Source organism: Squalius cephalus (genome assembly GCF_949319135.1).
Source record: "Squalius cephalus genome assembly, chromosome: 1".
Lineage (NCBI taxonomy): Eukaryota > Metazoa > Chordata > Actinopteri > Cypriniformes > Leuciscidae > Squalius > Squalius cephalus.
In genome coordinates, this window is record NC_137122.1 from 3,787,119 (window position 1) to 3,806,875 (window position 19,757).

General features: G+C 42.9%; 1 protein-coding gene across 1 annotated transcript in view; it reads left to right on the forward strand.

Moving 5' to 3' along the window:
* LOC307156445 (uncharacterized protein) overlaps window positions 1-18,899 on the forward strand; it is a 41,002-nt gene extending 22,103 nt beyond the window's left edge. The window contains exons 4-8 of the mRNA XM_079867792.1: window positions 16,563-16,637; window positions 17,760-17,788; window positions 17,880-17,954; window positions 18,096-18,163; window positions 18,279-18,899. Coding sequence (XP_079723918.1) covers window positions 16,563-16,637; window positions 17,760-17,788; window positions 17,880-17,954; window positions 18,096-18,152 — 236 coding nt within the window. The 3' untranslated portion in view covers window positions 18,153-18,163; window positions 18,279-18,899. The remainder of the gene's footprint in view (window positions 1-16,562; window positions 16,638-17,759; window positions 17,789-17,879; window positions 17,955-18,095; window positions 18,164-18,278) is intronic.
* Window positions 18,900-19,757: the final 858 nt, after the last annotated feature.

A 19,757-nucleotide genomic window follows, 5' to 3' on the forward strand; every position in this document is an offset into this window, starting at 1 on the left:
CAATTGATAGCAGTATAAATCTTCCAAAATATTTCAGTAACAACCAAGCTAGAGAAAAGTATATTGATTATCATGTTACTTCAAATGTTTCCATTCGTTATGATGATATGAAATGAGATAATAGTAAAAACATGAAGCCGTTTGGTGTGTTTTGCTTTTCAAATTTTCAAATGATAAACGCGATCGCGCTGCAAAATCTGATACATTCAAACGCGATCGCGCTCAAATATAAAACATTATGGTTACCATACATATCTACGTTTGACCAGATATCCACAAACACAGTAGGCTTAACAGTAAACACGGGTCTAAATATTATAATATTCCCCATATATCTAGCAACAGTTCAACTGCAATGTGACATTTATGCAACAATATCAAACTAATATGTAAAAATTTCTTACCTTAAATCTTTCTTGTCTTCAAATCGCGTCCTTCTTCTTCTGAGGTAGCCTAAATCCAATGTAAGCTCTGGCGCGTCTTTCAAACACAGTAAGGAGTAAGTTACGAAGTGTCTGCTTCTTTGTTTTGAGGTGATGAGGGCGTTTACAGGTCTGCGTTTCTCCGCATGGATCATTTGCATGTCAATCGCCTGTGCGCTCGTAGGCGTGTTCAAATTAAATTTAATGAGGGCGCGTTTGAGAAACTGTACATGCCGCTGCTTTCGTACGGATTACTTAAAAATAGAATATTTGTTTTTTATATAATTTACATACTTTAAAAATAGAGATTCCAAGCGTTGTATAGACATGCGTTTCAAGTCTGTGTGACAAACATTCGCTGAGTTACAGGTCATTTTCTGTCGCGTTTCAGAATGAGTTTCACATTGAGAGAGACGGCAGAACGCGCATCATGTTTATTTTCTTTGTTTTACGAAAAACACAACATTTTGTTTTTATTATGAGTGTACACAAATAAAAGAAGACATTTAAGAGTTTTGAATGATGTACAATACAAGTATGTAAAATCAAAATCAACAGAGTATTTTGCACTGATAGATAGATAGATAGATAGATAGAAAGACTTTAATAATCCCCAAGGGGAAATTGTGATGTCACAGCAGCAAATTACAATACATACCAGACATATTACATATAACATACATTGACCTATACTGTATAAAAATCCTTAAGAATAATAATAAATAAATAAAATAGTTACACAAGATGTGCAGTTTAAATATCATATACCATATATTCATGTGTTTTTCTCTATTCTGTCGTTAATGTCCATACTCTCTTATCTACCCAGAGAAGATCTATTATATATTGTTATTGCAGTGGGTAGGAATGACTTTCTGTACCGGTCCTTGTTACAGCAGAGTTGCCGTAGTCTCCAGCTGAAAACACTCTTCTGCCCAACCACCAAGTTGTGCAGCGGATGTAATGTGTTGTCCATGATGTTAAATAGTTTCTTCAACATCTTTTCCTCCACAACCAACTCCATAGGTTCCAGAGCAAACCCCAGCACAGAGCCAGCCTTCTTTATTAGTTTATTTAGTCTCTTACTGTCACTGCCTCTGATGCAGCTGCCCCAGCAGATGACTGCAAAGAATATTGCACTTTCGACGACAGACTGATAAAACATATACAACATCTTGTTGCATACATTAAAAGACTTGAGCTTCCTCAAGAAATAGAGTCTGCTCTGGCCCTTCTTGAAGATGGCCTCAGAGTTGCGTTTCCAATCCAGTCTGTTGTCGAGGTACACACCCAAATATTTAAAATGATCAACCACCTCCACCTCCTCTCCATGCAGGTAAATGGGTTTTAATGTTGTTTTCCTGGTCCTTCTAAAGTCCACCACCATCTCTTTTGTCTTAGTCACGTTTAAGAGAAGTTGGTTTATCCCACACCACGACACAAAGCGATCAACCAAATCTCTGTACCCAGTCTCATCTCCACCGTTAATATACCCAACAACTGCAGAGTCATCTGAGTATTTTTGAAGATGACAGGACTCTGAGTTGTGTTGGAAATCTGACGTGTACAACGTGAAGAGAAATGGCGAGAGAACAGTCCCCTGTGGTGTTCCTGTACTGCTGACCACTCGTTCAGACACACCACCCCTTAGTCGCACAAACTGAGGTCTGCATGTCAGGTAGTCTATAATCCAGGAAATTGTGGAAGTGTCCACCTGCATCACTTGAAGCTTCTCACGCAGCAATGACGGTTGGATCGTGTTAAAAGCACTGGAAAAGTCAAAGAACATGATCCTCACCATGCTGCCAGCTCTATCCAGGTGAGAGTGAGCTCGCTGAAGCAAGTAGATGATAGAATCCTCCACACCCACCCCAGGGCAGTAGGCAAACTGCAGTGGATCAATGAAGGCAGTAACTTGTGGTCTCAGATGGGCCTGAACCAGTCTCTCTAGAACTTTCATAATGTGTGAGGTTAAAGCAACCGGTCTATAGTCATTGAGAGCAGACGGAGCAGACTTTTTAGCCACTGGAACAAGGCAAGTTGTTTTCCAAATTAGTGGAACTTTCGCCAGACTCAGACTGAGGTTAAAAAGGTGTTGTAAAATCCCACATAGCTGGTTAGCACATACCTTCAGGACTCTGGGGCTAATACCATCTGGTCCCGGGGCTTTGTTCTGATGCAGTTTCACCAGCTGCCTCTTAACCTGACAGCTAGAGACATACAGGGGGGTGGGAGAGATAGAGGGTGGCATGGTGTTCTCAGCAGTGAAGATAGATGATGATGTTGAAGGGTGGGTGGAGGTGGCACCATGTGAATCACCAATTTTGATCTTTGAGGAGGTGTGAGAGGGGAAAGTGGATAGGAGGGAGGGGGGAGAAGGATGCAGCTGAAGACCATGGGGTGATGTGTGGCCAATTTGACAGGCAGCATGGGAGGCTAGGGGTGAGCTGAACCTATTGAAAAACACATTCAGCTCATTAGCCATATCCCGGCTTCCCTCAGCCTGGTTACCAGTCACCTTAAACCCTGTGATAGTCTTCATTCATATAAAAAAAAACGAGCAGATCACGCCGGCGTGATTGCCGACCTCAGGGGGTTAATTGTTTTGTGATTGTATTTTGTGAGACCAAAGACCAATTTTCAGCTAAGGCTGAACAATAAAGTACTACTAGTTCAAGTTCAAGTTCGTTTTATTTGTATAGCACATATACAACAACCAATTGGCTGACCAAAGTGCTTTACAGATGATACCACATACACAGAAACCCAGACCAAGCAAAATTTAATATAACTCAATTTAAAAAAACAAAATAAAATAAAAGAAAAGAATCACAGTAGTTAATATCACAGTAGTCAATACACTAAGGAAAACAAATACGTTTTTAGCAGGGACTTAAAAACAGACAGTGAAGGGGCCATTCTGATCTCTAGAGGCAGGGCATTCCAAAGTCGGGGCCCTGCCACTGCAAATGCGCGTTCGCCTCTACGCTTAAGCCTAACGTGAGGGACTACCAACAAAGCCTGGTCACGGGATCGTAGGCTTCTGGACGGAGTGTAGAGATGAAGAAGTTCAGAAAGGTAGAAAGGGGCTAGGTTGTGCAGGGATTTGAATACAAAGAGTAAAATTTTAAAGTCTATTCTCTGACAAACCGGCAGCCAGTGTAAGGATTTAAGAACCGGGGTGATGTGTTCATGTTTGCGACACTTTAAAAGAAGTCTGGCCGCAGCATTCTGAACGAGCTGAAGACGTGCAATTTGACCCTTAGATATTCCGCAGTATAAAGAGTTGCAATAATCTAGACGAGATGTAACAAAAGCGTGAACAGCCATTTCTAGAGTTTTTGGAGTGAGAAAATGTTTAATTTTAGACAGTAAGCGAAGCTGATAGAAACTGGATCCGATAACAGAGGAGATGTGTTTGTCAAATTTTAAATGCTGGTCAACAAGAACTCCTAGGTTCCGAACCCTTGAGGATCTAAAAACTGATAAACTTTCTAACTCAGGGCTTATACACTGAGAGTGCTCATTTGGACCGAAGACAATTACCTCTGTCTTGTCTTCATTTAGGAAGAGGAAATTTTGGGCAAGCCATAATTTAACCTCCTTTTAGACATTGCAGAAGAGAAGTAATTGCAGTGGGATTGTTTTGTCTGATGGGTAAATAGATCTGCGGATCATCTGCGTAGAAATGAAAAGACACGCCATGTCTACGCAAGATAGAGCCCAGAGGAAGCATGTAAAGAGAAAATAAAGAGGGAGCTAAAATAGAGCCTTGTGGAAGGCCACAGGTCAAAGGTGCAGGAGAAGAGGTAAAATTACCCAGCTTCACTAAAAACTTTCTGTCAGACAGGTATGACTGAAACCATTTCAGGACATTAGCTTTTAGACCTACCCAAGACTCCAGTCTAGATAATAGAGAGGAGTGGTCTACGGTATCAAAAGCGGCAGACAGATCTAGAAGAATAAGAACCACAGAGTCTCCGGAATCAGTTGAGAGGTAAATATCATTTAACACTCTCAACAGGGCGGACTCAGTGCTGTGAGCAGACTTAAAACCCGATTGAAAAACCTCATAAATACAGTTACTTGACAGAAAACATTGAAGTTGGTTCAGCACGATTTTCTCTAAAGCTTTTGAAATGAAAGGTAAGACAGAAATTGGCCGAAAATTTTTTAGGACAGAGGAATCCAGTGCAGGCTTCTTGAGCAGAGGAGTGACCGTAGCCACTTTAAGACTGGCAGGAACAGAGCCGGTTTGAAGACACTTATTGATAAAAGACACCAAACCTGGCCCAATCGAATTAATAATTAATTTTAAAAATCGCGGGTGAATAATATCGGTAGAACAGAATGAAGTTTTAAGCTTGCCAATCACCTCCTTCAATTCCTGAAGACTGATAGGTACAAAAGCATCGAAAACGGCAGAGGCAGATGACATGATTGGAGAGACAGTTAAAGTTAAATTGGGTCTTAAAGTCTTAAGTTAGTAATTTAGTCACTGAAATATCTCAAGAAGCTTTCACAGAGAGCAACAGAGGCAACAGGCAAAGAGTTAACAGAAGGATTTGTCACAGATTGAATAATAGAAAACAAAACCTTAGGTTTAGAGTGATTCATTTCAATTAAATTGGAAAAATATACAGCTTTCGCAGACTTCGCTGCAGTCTGGTAGGATGTCAGAGAATCTCTGAACATTAGAAGAGAGATATGCAGCCTGTCCTTTTTCCATTTTCGTTCTGCCTTTCTACAATTTTGTCTTAGGAGACGGGTGTCAGAATTTGTCAGAGAGCACGGTAACAGTCCAAGTTAATAGAGCACAAACCACCTCCTAAACATACAACAGCAATAAAGCGAGCACATGCAACTGCAGTTTGCGAACTCGTGAGATTAATAGGCACTGCAAAAGTGAACAAGATGAGCAAACATGCAGAAAGTCATGTTGAAGAGCACGAGGAAGAATTGGTTAAAAAGAAGGTCGTCTGGAACTGGTTTGGATTCAAAATCTCTGACATAAATATGCAATTACACAAGTCCTGGCAGCAGACACAAAGACACGGCACCTTGTACCTACGTGGCAAGACATCATGGTCCTTGAGTCCGTCACCGCAGCACTAAAGCCACTCCAGGAATTTACGGATGCCCTGTCAGGAGAAGCATACGTGAGTGTGTCCTATTTGAAGCCTGTCATCCATCTGTTAAATACAGAGGTTTTGTATCCAAAAGAGGGTGATACCGAACTGACTCAGGAGATCAAGACTACGGTTCTCGATTACTTGAATGACAAGTATACTGACCCAGCAACAGATGAGCTACTCACCACGGCTACCTTTCTTTTAGGTTTGCACAGTTAAAAAACAAAAGAAGAAAGAAGAAAGTCGTTAGTACTAGCTGAGGCTTCAAAAGATTTGTGTGAAACCATTACAGAGTTATAACATATTTGAGTTTGTAATTACTGTATTTTCCATGTAGCAAAATACTTTCATTTTCTTCTCCTGTGTTCATTAGATATTTTATTTCAAGTTATGTAATATTTAATGTAATTCATACCGGCCTACCTCATGTTGCACGTTTGCACTTTTTGATAAAAACAATGGCACAATAAAAAAAGATTGTTCAGGTCTATGTCCAATGAAATCCCTCACCTTTTTATAAGTATATAAGGTTAAAATACATATTTTGCCTGTATTTTAAGGTGTACTAAATTGTGATTCCAATTTTTTTTCCTCATATCGCAATATAATATCAATATCGTCTGAAAAGTGAAAAATATCGTGATCTGAATTTTAGCTCATATCGCCCACCCCTACGTGCTAGCGCCCAGAATACCCTAGCAACCACCTAGCAACACAATAGCAACCACCCAGAACACCCTAGCAACCGCCTAGCAACCACCCAGAACACCTTAGCAACCCACTAGAAATACCTTAGCAACTTTTTAACTTCAAACTTTCTGGTCCAAGCTTTCTCAGGCCAACTTAACGTTTGTCTCGATCTAGTTAAGTTAATTTCCTCGCACTCCAGAGACCAGCTCTATTTATGTCCGTACGCAACATTGCATTTAATGGGTGAGGAATTGTAGCCAGGTTTGGAACAAATCTTGCATAATAATGAAGGCCGAACTTCTCCAGTCGCCTCCAGATTTGTCACATTTTCCAGATGGCATTCAAAACTTGAGGGACGCAAGAGGACAACTCATTGAGCTTTACTGTTTTTATTTACCTCTGTTTGCAGAGGTGTCGCAGAAGTGATCAAAACATATACATTAATATAACAAATATTATATAAAACTAACATTTAACATCTCATTCACCATCACCACATTATTAACTATAATCAACTAAATCAAATGCCTTGACATTCAATTATAAATGTTGAAAGCACACCTTTCAAGCTCAAATAATTGTTCAACACAAATCATGCAAATCTTAGCATCAATTCCATCAAATAAGCCGAAACACTTGTAAGAGTTTATTCGGTAACAATCGTAATTAGGTCATATATGAAATATTAGCTCGAGCAATATTCAAATTTGGGGAAATATTAAAATCATAACTCATAGTCATAATTCATAAATTTCACATATGCTATTACATTACCTGCTAATTATCAAAAATATTTCGTTCTATAACTGGTCTCTCATCAGTCATTCGACCAGCGAATACTTTGATTATACCAGTTAAGAAGGAATATTTATATTACCAAACCTCAGACAAATTCTCTCCTGGCCGTGGATGCAAATTGCTGGGTTTATGAATTAAAATAAAGAGCTAGTAGCCAGATCTTATCGCAATTTCATTGACAATTACATTGGTGGGATTGTAACACAGAGTCAGTCAAAGTATAAAAGATTTATTTAATCAAAAATGACACACCAAGGATTATATGCATATAGGAAGTATAGGCTAATCTACGTACGTAAAATTACACAAGACACACGAACGTTTAAACAAACAAACATAAACATGACTTGATCAGAATGAAAATAGGAAGAAAGTGAGGGAGAAAGTATGGTAATTCACAAACAGAACCTTTTAAGAGACAACTGTGAAAGCAGCTTCGAGAGAGATCATTTTATACGTTACTTGCGATTCTGTTCCTTTGTCTGTGTGAAGCTGGGCTTCGGGACCACGTGCGTATCTTGGCTGGACCATGTCTCATCGATTTGTAGGCTTGCGTTTCGCGTGAAGTTCTTAAAAAACTCACTGAATGTAACATTACCGAGAGGTACGGAAGTCTCTTCCCGGTGCGGGAAGGGCGAGAAAACTTGGTTACAGGACAAAAATGGATTTTTACATCCGCGGTTCGTTTGGATGAAGGCCCTGTCCCCTCTCTCTCGCTCCGCTGCACGTGGAGCAGGGAGGGGTGAGAGTGCAGAGTTCAGAGTTCGGAGTCACGAGGGTGAGAGCGTGTGAGAGCAGAGAGAGAGAGCATCTGCTTGTGTTGTGGTTTTTAAAGCAGCGCGGGGTAACGCCCGGTTTGATGACGGGACCCAATGAAATCTTTCGGTTGTGAGGCGGGAGCTTTTCATTGTTTGTGAAGGAACGCCTCTTCTGATCGTACACAGAAAAATGCATTAAAACTTTAATACCACATTGTGTCTAGGAATAACATTTGTGCGGAATATAGTTTATATTTCTGTATAAAGAAGCTCAGTACGATCCGTAGGATATCACACCCGACATTAATATCAGTTAATGAAACAGATACATCTCAAATGTATCAACACACGTGTCCATTACATCTGCAGAGGTGCATAAATATCTCAATTTATCCCATCACATCCCATAGACAAGAAAACTACAATAAAACATTTTGATAATGATTCATGCGTGTGTGTAACTTGTATTTTAGGAGTTTCAGAGTGGTTTGGTGTGTGTGTGATTCAGAGCGGGTTTTCTGTTGAGATCGGAATGTCAATAATGTCTTTGAAGCTCACACTGTGGAAAGGGGGGAAGTGGGTCGTAAAAGGGATTCACTTACCTCTTGCCAAGTCTGTGGGACTTAGAAAGTGTTTTCACTTTTAATTAGTATATAAATTAAAAGTCCATTTTTACCCATCGAGCCATAGTCGTTACACACAATAATTACATTTTACAACTTCAAAGTTGATATTTTACATCAACATCATTTAAATAGTTAATGTTCACACCAGTTGCGTCTTCAAGCTTGAATTTGATCTGAATGTGTGAAAGTCTTTGTTAGTCAATGATGAGATCTTCTCCAAACTCTTCTTCTTCTGTTGATATTTGCGGCAGACTAGACACGACAATGGCGTATTGCTGCCCTCCTCAGTTCATTTGAAGTATTACAGTTTTTCTCACTTGTTTACACACAAATACTGGTACTTGATACACGTTGAACACAAATACCATTTTGAGAAGAAATAACATTGTTTTGAATGTAAAGTTTCCTTTTGCAGGAGAATTGAGGGGTTTTGCTCATTGTGTGTGTGTGTGTGTGTGTGTGTGTGTGTGTTTTGAAAAGTAGAAAGCTAGCTAGGTAATGCTTGTCAGTACCATATACAGTACTCGATAGGTCCTCAAGATGGCGGCAGTCAACTGGAAAAAGAGCGGATGACGTAAGAGGTCACGTGACTGATATTCATGTATAGGCAACGTCAGCACATTGAAATTAGCAAGCCTCATTTGTTGAATGTGAAATGTGTCAAGAAGCTCAGGGCAAGTAATGAACTGGTGTTTGAGTTGATAAAGGAGTCTGGATCTGATATATTCTCAGGGCTGGAGAGAGTAAAGCAGAACGCTATAATCCATGTGTAGAAACTCTTCCAGAAGACATTGTCATTGTCATGGATGGTGGAGAACGTTTCAGTAGTAAACCAATTTTATTACTAATAATTTAATGATTTTATTTATAGAATTGAACTGCATGCAGGAAACTCTAAAATGAGGAAGTGAAACTAACAGTAATGCAAAAGTAGAGCCTGTTCATTGAGTTCAGTCTGAAGCGTTGAGCGTAAGTGTGTTTGAGCCAGTGTGTGTCACATTATGTGCTGTTTAGTGTTGTTTTCATGGACTTTCAGGTTCTTGTCATTTGTCACATGTCTTTGTTCAGATTCCCGCCACTCATCTATCTCTGTTTCCAGTTATGTGTGTTTCTTTTTTTCTGTTTCATTCAACCAATACCTGATTTGATTGGTCACTTCCAGTTTTAAATGATTGTTGTCCAACTATTTTAGCTTTAATAAAAAACATTTTTCACGCCTCTTGCCCTCTCTAAGTGGAACTTACTCGTGTGTCTTTATTTAGTTAAAGATAGTGTTTCCTCGTTATTTCGAGCTGGTGTAGTCGCTAAGAATCGAGCCACTTGCTACATGAGCAATAATGAAAAATACATTTGCACTGTTCAAAACCCCCTTATGATGCCAAAAAAAACGAGGACCGTGACGTCGCCCGGTATGGCGCAGCCGGGGCCCCACCCTGGAGCCAGGCCCGGGGTTGGGGCTCGTATGCGAGCGCCTGGTGGTCGGGCCTCCCCCCATGGGGTCCGGCCGGGCTCAGCCCGAAGGAGCGACGTGGGGCCGCCCTCCCGTGGACCCACCACCTGCAGGAGGGACCGTAAGGGGCCGGTGCAAAGTGGATCGGGCGGCAGTCGAAGGCGGGGGCCTAGAAACCCGATCCCTGGACGCGGAATCTAGCTCTAGGGACATGGAATGTCACCTCTCTGGCGGGGAAGGAGCCTGAGGTTGTGCGTGAGGTTCAGAGATTCCGACTAGAGATAGTTGGGATCACCTCTACGCACAGCTTGGGCTCTGGAACCACACTCCTCGAGAGAGGATGGACTCTTCACCACTCTGGAGTTGCCCATGGTGAGAGGCGGCGTGCTGGTGTGGGTTTGCTTATAGCCCCCCAGCTCAGCCGCCATGTGTTGGAGTTCACCCCGGTGAACGAGAGGGTCGTTTCCCTGCGCCTTCGGGTCGGGGATAGGTCTCTCACTGTCGTTTGTGCTTACGGGCCGAACGGCAGTGCAGAGTACCCGGCCTTCTTGGAGTCTCTGGGAGGGGTGCTGGAAAGTGCTCCGACTGGGGACTCCATCGTTCTACTGGGGGACTTCAACGCCCACGTGGGCAGCGACAGTGACACCTGGAGGGGCGTGATTGGGAGGAACGGCCCCCCTGATCTGAACCCGAGTGGTGTTCTGTTATTGGACTTCTGTGCTAGTTACAGCTTGTCCATAACAAACACCATGTTCAAGCATAAGGGTGTCCATCAGTGCACATGGCTCCAGGACACCCTAGGCCGGAGGTCGATGATCAACTTTGTAGTCGTTTCATCCGACCTCCGGCCGTATGTCTTGGACACTCGGGTGAAGAGAGGGGCGGAGCTGTCAACTGATCACCACCTGGTGGTGAGTTGGATCCGATGGCGGGGGAGGAAGCTGGACAGACTTGGCAGACCCAAACGTACTGTGAGGGTCTGTTGGGAACGCTTGGCCGAATCCCCTGTCAGAGAGATCTTCAACTCCCACCTCCGGCAGAGCTTCGACCAGATCCCGAGGGAGTCTGGAGATATTGAGTCCGAGTGGACCATGTTCTCCACCTCCATTGTCAACGCGGCCACTCGGAGCTGTGGCCATAAGGTCTCCGGTGCCTGTCGAGGCGGCAATCCCCGAACCCGGTGGTGGACACCGGAAGTAAGGGATGCCGTCAAGCTGAAGAAGGAGTCCTACCGGGCCTGGCTGGCTTGTGGGACTCCTGAGGCAGCTGATGGGTACCGACGGGCCAAGCGGACTGCAGCCCGGGTGGTTGTTGAGGCAAAAACTCGGGCCTGGGAGGAGTTCGGTGAGGCCATGGAGAAGGACTATCGGTCGGCCTCGAAGAGATTCTGGCAAACCGTCCGGCGCCTCAGGAGGGGGAAGCAGTGCCCTACCAATGCTGTTTACAGTGGAGGTGGGCGGCTGTTGACCTCGACTGGGGATATCACCGGACGGTGGAAGGAATACTTCGAGGATCTCCTCAATCCTGCCGTCACGTCTTCCATTGAGGAAGCAGAGGCTGAGGGCTCGGAGGCGGACTCGTCCATCACCCAAGCTGAAGTCACCGAGGTAGTCAAGAAACTCCTCGGTGGCAAGGCACCGGGGGTGGATGAGATCCGCCCTGAGTACCTCAAGTCTCTGGATGTTGTGGGGCTGTCTTGGCTGACACGCCTCTGCAACATCGCGTGGCGGTCGGGGACAGTACCTTTGGACTGGCAGACCGGGGTGGTGGTCCCTCTTTTCAAGAAGGGGGATCGGAGGGTGTGCTCCAACTATAGAGGGATCACACTTCTCAGCCTCCCTGGGAAAGTCTATGCCAGGGTACTGGAGAGGAGAATCCGGCCGATAGTAGAACCTCGGATTCAGGAGGAACAGTGTGGTTTTCGTCCCGGTCGTGGAACACTGGATCAGCTCTATACCCTCTACAGGGTGCTGGAGGGTTCATGGGAGTTTGCCCAACCAATTCACATGTGTTTTGTGGATTTGGAGAAGGCATTCGACTGTGTCCCTCGTGGCGGCCTGTGGAGGGTGCTCCGGGAGTATGGGGTCCGGGGCCCTTTGCTAAGGGCTATCCGGTCCCTGTACGACCGGAGCAGGAGCTTGGTTCGGATTGCCAGCAGTAAGTCAGACTTGTTCCCGGTGCGTGTTGGACTCCGGCAGGGCTGCCCTTTGTCACCGGTTCTGTTCATAATTTTTATGGACAGAATTTCTAGGCGCAGCCAGGGGCCGGAGGGGGTCAGGTTTGGGGACCACACGATTTCATCTCTGCTCTTTGCGGATGATGTGGTCGTGTTGGCCTCATCAAACCAGGACCTCCAGCATGCACTGGGACGGTTTGCAGCCGAGTGTGAAGCGGCCGGGATGAGAATCAGCACCTCCAAATCCGAGGCCATGGTCCTCAGTCGGAAAAGGGTGGCTTGCCCGCTTCAGGTTGGTGGAGAGTTCCTGCCTCAAGTGGAGGAGTTCAAGTATCTCGGGGTCTTGTTCACGAGTGAGGGAAGGATGGAACGGGAGATTGACAGACGGATCGGTGCAGCTTCTGCAGTAATGCGGTCGCTGTACCGGTCCGTCGTGGTGAAGAAGGAGATGAGCCGCAAGGCAAAGCTCTCGATTTACCGGTCAATCTACGTTCCTACTCTCACCTATGGTCATGAGCTTTGGGTCATGACCGAAAGGACAAGATCCCGGATACAAGCGGCCGAAATGAACTTTCTCCGCAGGGTGGCTGGGCGCTCCCTTAGAGATAGGGTGAGAAGCTCGGTCACTCGGGAGGAGCTCAGAGTAGAGCCGCTGCTCCTCCACATCGAGAGGGGTCAGCTGAGGTGGCTCGGGCATCTTTTCCGGATGCCTCCTGGACGCCTTCCTGGGAAGGCGTTCCGGGCATGTCCCACCGGGAGGAGACCCCGGGGAAGACCTAGGACACGCTGGAGAGACTATGTCTCCCGGCTGGCCTGGGAACGCCTCGGTGTCCCCCCGGAAGAGCTGGAGGAAGTGTCGAGGGAGAGGGAAGTCTGGGCATCCCTGCTTAGACTGCTGCCCCCGCGACCCGGCCCCGGATAAGCGGTAGAAGATGGATGGACATTTGCACTGAAATCCACTCAGCAACACTTCTCAGAGTTTCATCTCAGGCTGTCAGATGAGAGGAAGTTAATAACCACAGGAGGAGCTGATGATGTTTAAAGGAGGAGCTGTAAATATATATAATGAAGAGGAAGACTGACAGAAACAGAAAATGGCTGATAAGTGTGATCTGTGTCTGCTGGGACTGATCATTCTCTCTTCACTTCTCACAGGTAAAGAAATCTGTATCAGTTCGTATCACCCTTGTCTTATGCAGCACACACACCAAAAGTTTTATATGGAAAGTTCCCCTGTTCCCTTTGACCCTCTTTGGCTTTACACCTTTTCTATCTGTGAAGCAAGAGATGCTCCAAGTTCTCTTCAAAAACTGTGGTTTTAACACCCTTAGCTACACACATACACGCTCTTCCTATGACACTTAAGTTTGTAGGCCAAGCTCAAACTAGGCTTTAGGTTGAGCTCGCCCTGCAAATTCAACACATCTTCATTTGAACATTTTATTTCATTTTCAACCAGCTACTTTTCACACATTCTCTTTTATTTTGAGAATAACTATTGCAACTATTGTAGCATCTATACATCTGTAGAGGAAAGTTGAGTGTCACTCAGAGTCAAGACCATTCAAGACCACAGAGCAAAATCCTCAGTGTTAAAGTACACAGTTCAGAGTCTATATGAGCCCAATCTACAGAGAGGACAAAGTTACATTGGTATAGTGTCACTATATAGCAACGGATGTAAACACTCGGTTGGTCAGATGAGAGGAAGTTAATAACCACAGGAGGAGCTGATGATGTTTAAAGGAGGAGCTGTAACTATATATAATGAAGAGCAAGAGCTGTAACTATATATAATGAAGAGGAAGACTGACAGAAACAGAAAATGGCTGATAAGTGTGATCTGTGTCTGCTAGGACTGATCATTCTCTCTTCACTTCTCACAGGTAAAGAAATCTGTATTTTCTCTAAAGACATTTAGTGGAATTAGTCTGGAAAGAGTTCATTTGAACATGCTCAGTTTATTCTTGCACACATTCACGTTGTGATCTCAGAGTTGTGTATTGATACACACAGATCCTACTGTATTATTCCTGATACTGGACATAGTGTCACTCAAACATCTGATAATGAAGAATTATCTTCATATTAAGAGTGTGTCAGTGATTTGAACAGCTCTCTGATAAAGACTAATAGTTTATTCTGGAGAGTGTGTGGTTTGCATTAAATGAGAAATAAAAGACTGTATTTGAATTTTCTGTTTTTTAATTGTGTTTCAGGAACCAGTGGAGTGGATCATGTGTTCATCAGTTCGGGTGAAAATGTCTCTCTGTCCTGTAATAAAACTCTTTCTGACTGCAAATCAACTACATGGATCTACAAGAAACATTACAGTGATTCAGCAGTTTTGATTACTGGAGGAATAAAGAATAAAGACTCAGAGAGACATGAGAGACTGAGTCTGGAGTCTGACTGCTCTCTGAACATCAAGAACGTCACAGGAGAAGATTCTGGATCATACATCTGCAGACAATCTGTGAATGGAGAACAACAAGGACCTGATACTTATGTTTATCTGCGTGTTCTTCATGGTAAGTTTATGATTATCTGGTCAATTTAAAAACTCATATGATGATTGAAGAGTCTGTGATTTGTGTCTTGTGTTCAGTTTCAGTGTCTCCATCATCATCATCATCATCATCATCTTCATCATCATCTTCATCATCTTCATCATCGCCATCATCATCATCATCATCATCATCATCATCATCACCATCATCATCATCATCATCATCACCATCATCATCTTCATCCTCACAGACTGAGATCAGTCCAGGCCGCTCTGTGACTCTCTCCTGTCAGTTGTATTCTGTATTCTCCTGTGATTATTGGGTCAGTTCTGAGGGAGTTGAGCTGTTGTGGGTGAATCAGGCTGGTGTTGATCTGAAGACAGACTCCAGATATCAGATATTATCATCATCAGATCAATATCGCTGTATCCTCACTCTGACTACAACACTCCTGAATGAAGATGACAACAGAGAGTGGAGATGTCAGCTTACTCGCAGAAATCAACTCTTGACCTCAGTCAGATACACTGTCAAGTATTCAGGTGAGAAAACGAATGAGTCTCATGAATCAGTGTTAAAAGTTTTAACCAGTTAAAATATAATGATGCTTTTGTACAGTATGAATTAGGGGTGTAACGATATTCGAACCGAACCGAAAAACCGCGATACACCACCAACGATACGAATCGCGATACTCTCATGGCGTACCGAACACGCCCGCCCCGCCCCCATTGGACCTCATGTCTTATGTGTACACAACGAATACAACCTTGTTGCCTAATCACCATTAACCACATTTAATCGCAATAAGCTCAGTGTTTTGTTACTTTCGATAATAAGCAAGGTGTAATCTTTCAGATTCTGTCTATTTGATCACGAAATTCAAACATTAAATGTCGTTTTGGCGCTCTTTGATGTGGCGTGACAGTTTTTCACATAGCTTTATTTACCTCAGGCAAGTCATTCAGTGTCCACAGTTTGTTGGTTTGCTAAGGAAATGAACCCTTTCACTAAATAAATGCACTATATTAGCCTATATATTATATTTTACTTAACCTGTTAATGACATCTTGATTATTTAATGTATGTTTAAAATATCTGTCATGAAAATGACAGCAACTGTGTAAATGATTATATTTCAATAATAAGTTAGAGTAAAAACATATGTTAATGTAAAAACTGCCTTATGTACAATTTACATGTTTTCATACAATTTGTTACTTGAGTGTTGATTATTATTATTATATCTAAAAATAAATAGCAACTGAATTTAGGCTAAAAGTCTAGGCTCTGTTGTTAAGCTTTAATGTTATAGTAATGTGAAAGTAAGGGCTCCTATATAGTTTACAGCATTAGCAGATACATTTTTTTATCCTTGCGAAACGTTTACTTGTAATTTAATTAATTTAAAGACAAGGACACAATTTGTTAATTAAAGCACTGTTTTTTTTTAAAAAAAAAAGAAGCAATTTTAGCTTTCTAAACCCCCCACCCCACCTAAATGAACCGAACCGAACCGAACCGAGGCGTCAAAACCGTGGGACGTACCGAACCGTCAGTTTTGTGTATCGTTACACCCCTAGTATGAATCATCTGAACAAACATTCGTCCTTTACAGCTCCAGCTGATTCAACGACAGCAGTGAGTCCTTCTCCACGAGGTACATGATGCTTTTACGCCACTGATGATGTTATTCACAGCTTCGTCTAACATAATTCTATAGAAAATATGAATGTTACCATATAGATATTTTACCTCACTGAAATATGTAAGAGTTGATTGACATCACATTCCGGTCGTCATCTGTGCCGATGGCTTTTGTCTTTGTCTATAATTGTCCCCAATCATCCTTTTCAGCTCAAGCGAATACAACAACACCAGACCCAGACTCTTATCATTCAAATACAATCACAAAAGGTACATAATCACAGTGTTTTGTCTGTCTATAATTGTCCCAATCTGCCCTGTCCGTCTCTGACTCTGCTCGATCTCTTCTTCAGTCACAGTGATGTCTGGCGCTGCAGTCGCTGTTCTCCTTCTTGCTCTTCTCTGGCTGATCTGCAGAAAAAGAGCCGGTGAGTTACGAGGGAAACGCCTTTTCTCAGAATTTTGAAGCCTTTAACTCAAAACCGTAGTGCCACTGCACACCGATAACAGTGCAGCGATCTGAGGTTTGTCAGTGGGAACTGCATGAGTCTATGGCGAAGAGGCGTGTCTGCGGCAGCCAATCGCGGCTCAGAGCCTGCAGAAGGGGGCGGGGCATCTGCCTATTAAAGCAGCTCATATCCGGCATAGGGATCAGTAGGCATGTCAGACAACATGGCGGTAGTGTCCTAAATAAATCACCAAAGTGAACTCAGGTCGTGGCCTCAGTACAGACTAGCCCGGCACCTTCTCCAACCTGCGCTCTCTGAGAGACTGAACCAGGGAGAAGACATGCTGTCCCTGGACAACGTGTTCCCAGGGGAATGGTCCCTCCATCCCCATAGCATTAATCTGGAGTATCTTTGGCAGGGCAGAGGTCGAACTCTTCGCCTCTGAAGGCAACTCTCACTGCCCAATATTCTTAACAAAGGACACGGATGCGCAGGTCCACGAATGGCCCAGCGTAACTTGCATAACTTGCCCTTCCCTAGCCCTACCGCCCGGGGACCCTTACCCAAGCATCCCAGGCTAGGGCCACAGAACATGTCGTTCTGCTCATATAGCACGGTGTGATTGAATTGGTTCCCCATAGAGTCTAGCAAAGACGCAATACGAGTAAACATTCTGAAAGGGAACGACTCGGTTACTTACGTAACCTCAGTTCCCTGAGATAACGGGAACGAGTATTGCGTAGACAGCCGTGCTATGTCACTACACGACTGGCGTTTGTCTAATTAAATATGATTCCTTTGCCCCGCCCCTGCCCCGATTGGCTCGCACAGACACGCTGCTTCGCCATAGGTTCATGCAGTTCCCACTGGCCAGCCAATAGATGCGCTCAGATCGCTGCACTGAGAAAAGGAGATTCCCCCTTAGCATCTAGCAGAGATGCAATACTCGTTCCCGTTATCTCAGGGAGCTGAGGTTACATAACCGAGACGTTTTTATCTCTCACTTTAATGATTGAACAAAATCTTATTGCTAAGATTCTGTGTTTTGCACATGTGTGTTTGATCATAAATGCTCATATTTCATGAGGCACTTGTTTTCAGATAATAAAAGAGGGACTGGCGACTCTGCGGTGAGTTCAGTAATGCAGTGATTTAGATTTGATTAATGTCTTTAAAGCTCAATAAAGTGTCACTCATGCAGTTTAACTGTTTGTTCTGAAGGTCAAAGATGAGGATGATCATACAGGGACGTATGAGACAATCAACATGTCCATTCCTCCCGCGGCAAGAGCCAATGTGAGTCCACTAAATCACCAAACATTACGTTCAATAATGTGATTTACTAAAGGCTTTTGTGTTATTCTACATATCATAGTGAGAGATATGTCTGATGTGTCTGTTAAACTTGACTCTCTACACGTTTGCATTGATGTTTAGGAGCAGACAGATTATGTGACTTATTCTGAGGTCACTCTTCCAATACAAAGCCTGTAAAATCACTCAATGTGAGTAGATACCAGAACATGAGTTTGACTCTCAGATAAATGAAGCTCATGCTCTGATATTAATAATAATAATCGCTGGGGTTCAAACATTGATGGACAGAATCTGTTCTTTCAGGATCATGATGATACAGTGACTTATGCTGCCATCAGAGGAAGAGGAGATCAACCGCAGGAAGAACTTTACGCCTCTGTGAACAAGAACAAGACCTTCACAAATCAACATGAATGATCCAGATCATGAGCTCCTCATATCAGGAGCAGACGGGAAGATTTCATCTCTCTGGGGTTTGGAGGAATTATATGTGTGTGTGTGAACGAGCAGATATTTGTTGAATGTCCTGTGAATATGAAAGAGGTTTATTGTGAATCATCATCTGGTCAGGGCACAGAATCTCATCTATATGATCACAGCTACAGTAAAGTTAGAGACTGAAGCCCTGATGTGTTTTCACACAGGCCAGACTCAATCTAGCGTCTCACAAGCCTCTTCCATGAGTCGATAGTCGGTTTATCCGCTGGATTTCTGTCTGAAAACCTTCATCTTCATGCAGAAGCTCATGCTGAAATGATCCTCTTGCTTCAGCTTGTATATCAGCTGTTTCTTCTACAGAGAGACGTCCGTCTGAGAATTACATCAGTGTCTGCCCGCATTATATTGCTATAAAATATTCTAAAATTTGACATTGCAGTGTGTATATGTCACAATTAAATGTCAGATATGTCTTTTTTTCCACTTGTCTTTTTTGAACACACACACATACACACACACACACACACACACACACACACACACACACACACACACACCCCATTATATCATTAACACATGGAAACTCAAAAGGTCTTCAACACAACCAGTCAAAAAAATTAGAGTTCGGTTTAACTTGATAATATGTGACTGTTATACAGTATAATTTAGATACTGTATATAATAAAATATCATATTTATATTTCATATTATATTTTTATATATTTTGCATGAGAAAACATAATAGGCCTGAGCACATGAGAGAAAGGTCAATAAAGATTGAGAATCAATGTTCAGAAATGATTAATTATTGTTATATTTTGAACTACGCTGTATAGCTGTGTTTTGGAGTTTGTTTGTTGACAAACTCAAATTTGTTTATTTTTAATTATAAAAAATGCCATCATTTTATATGAAAAAGTTAATAGTATTTTAGTTTGTCTTGTGTATTGTTTTGATTTAATCTGTCATATGTCCATATTTCAATGAACCCCCACCAATGGGGCATGTTGTCACATTACACCTCCATTCAGGGGTGTTTCTAGGTTTAAATACACTGAACCTTAAGTAAGGTTTATACAAACTGAGAAAGTGTGCGTTTGCGCCCCCTACTGTTCATTAAGGACAAGAAAACTGACCATATGTCAAATTTGAACGACCGTTTAGAGATTTTTGCTGTGTGATTCAGTTTAATTCAGATTTCTAGGTCGTTTGCCTGAATGATTCAGTTAACAACACTTTCCAATCGGTAACTGCAAACAAACAAACAAACAAACAAGTTTTACAACAACAAAACAACTTACAATCAACAAGAGAGTCTCTGCTGTCATTCCTTCTCATGATCCA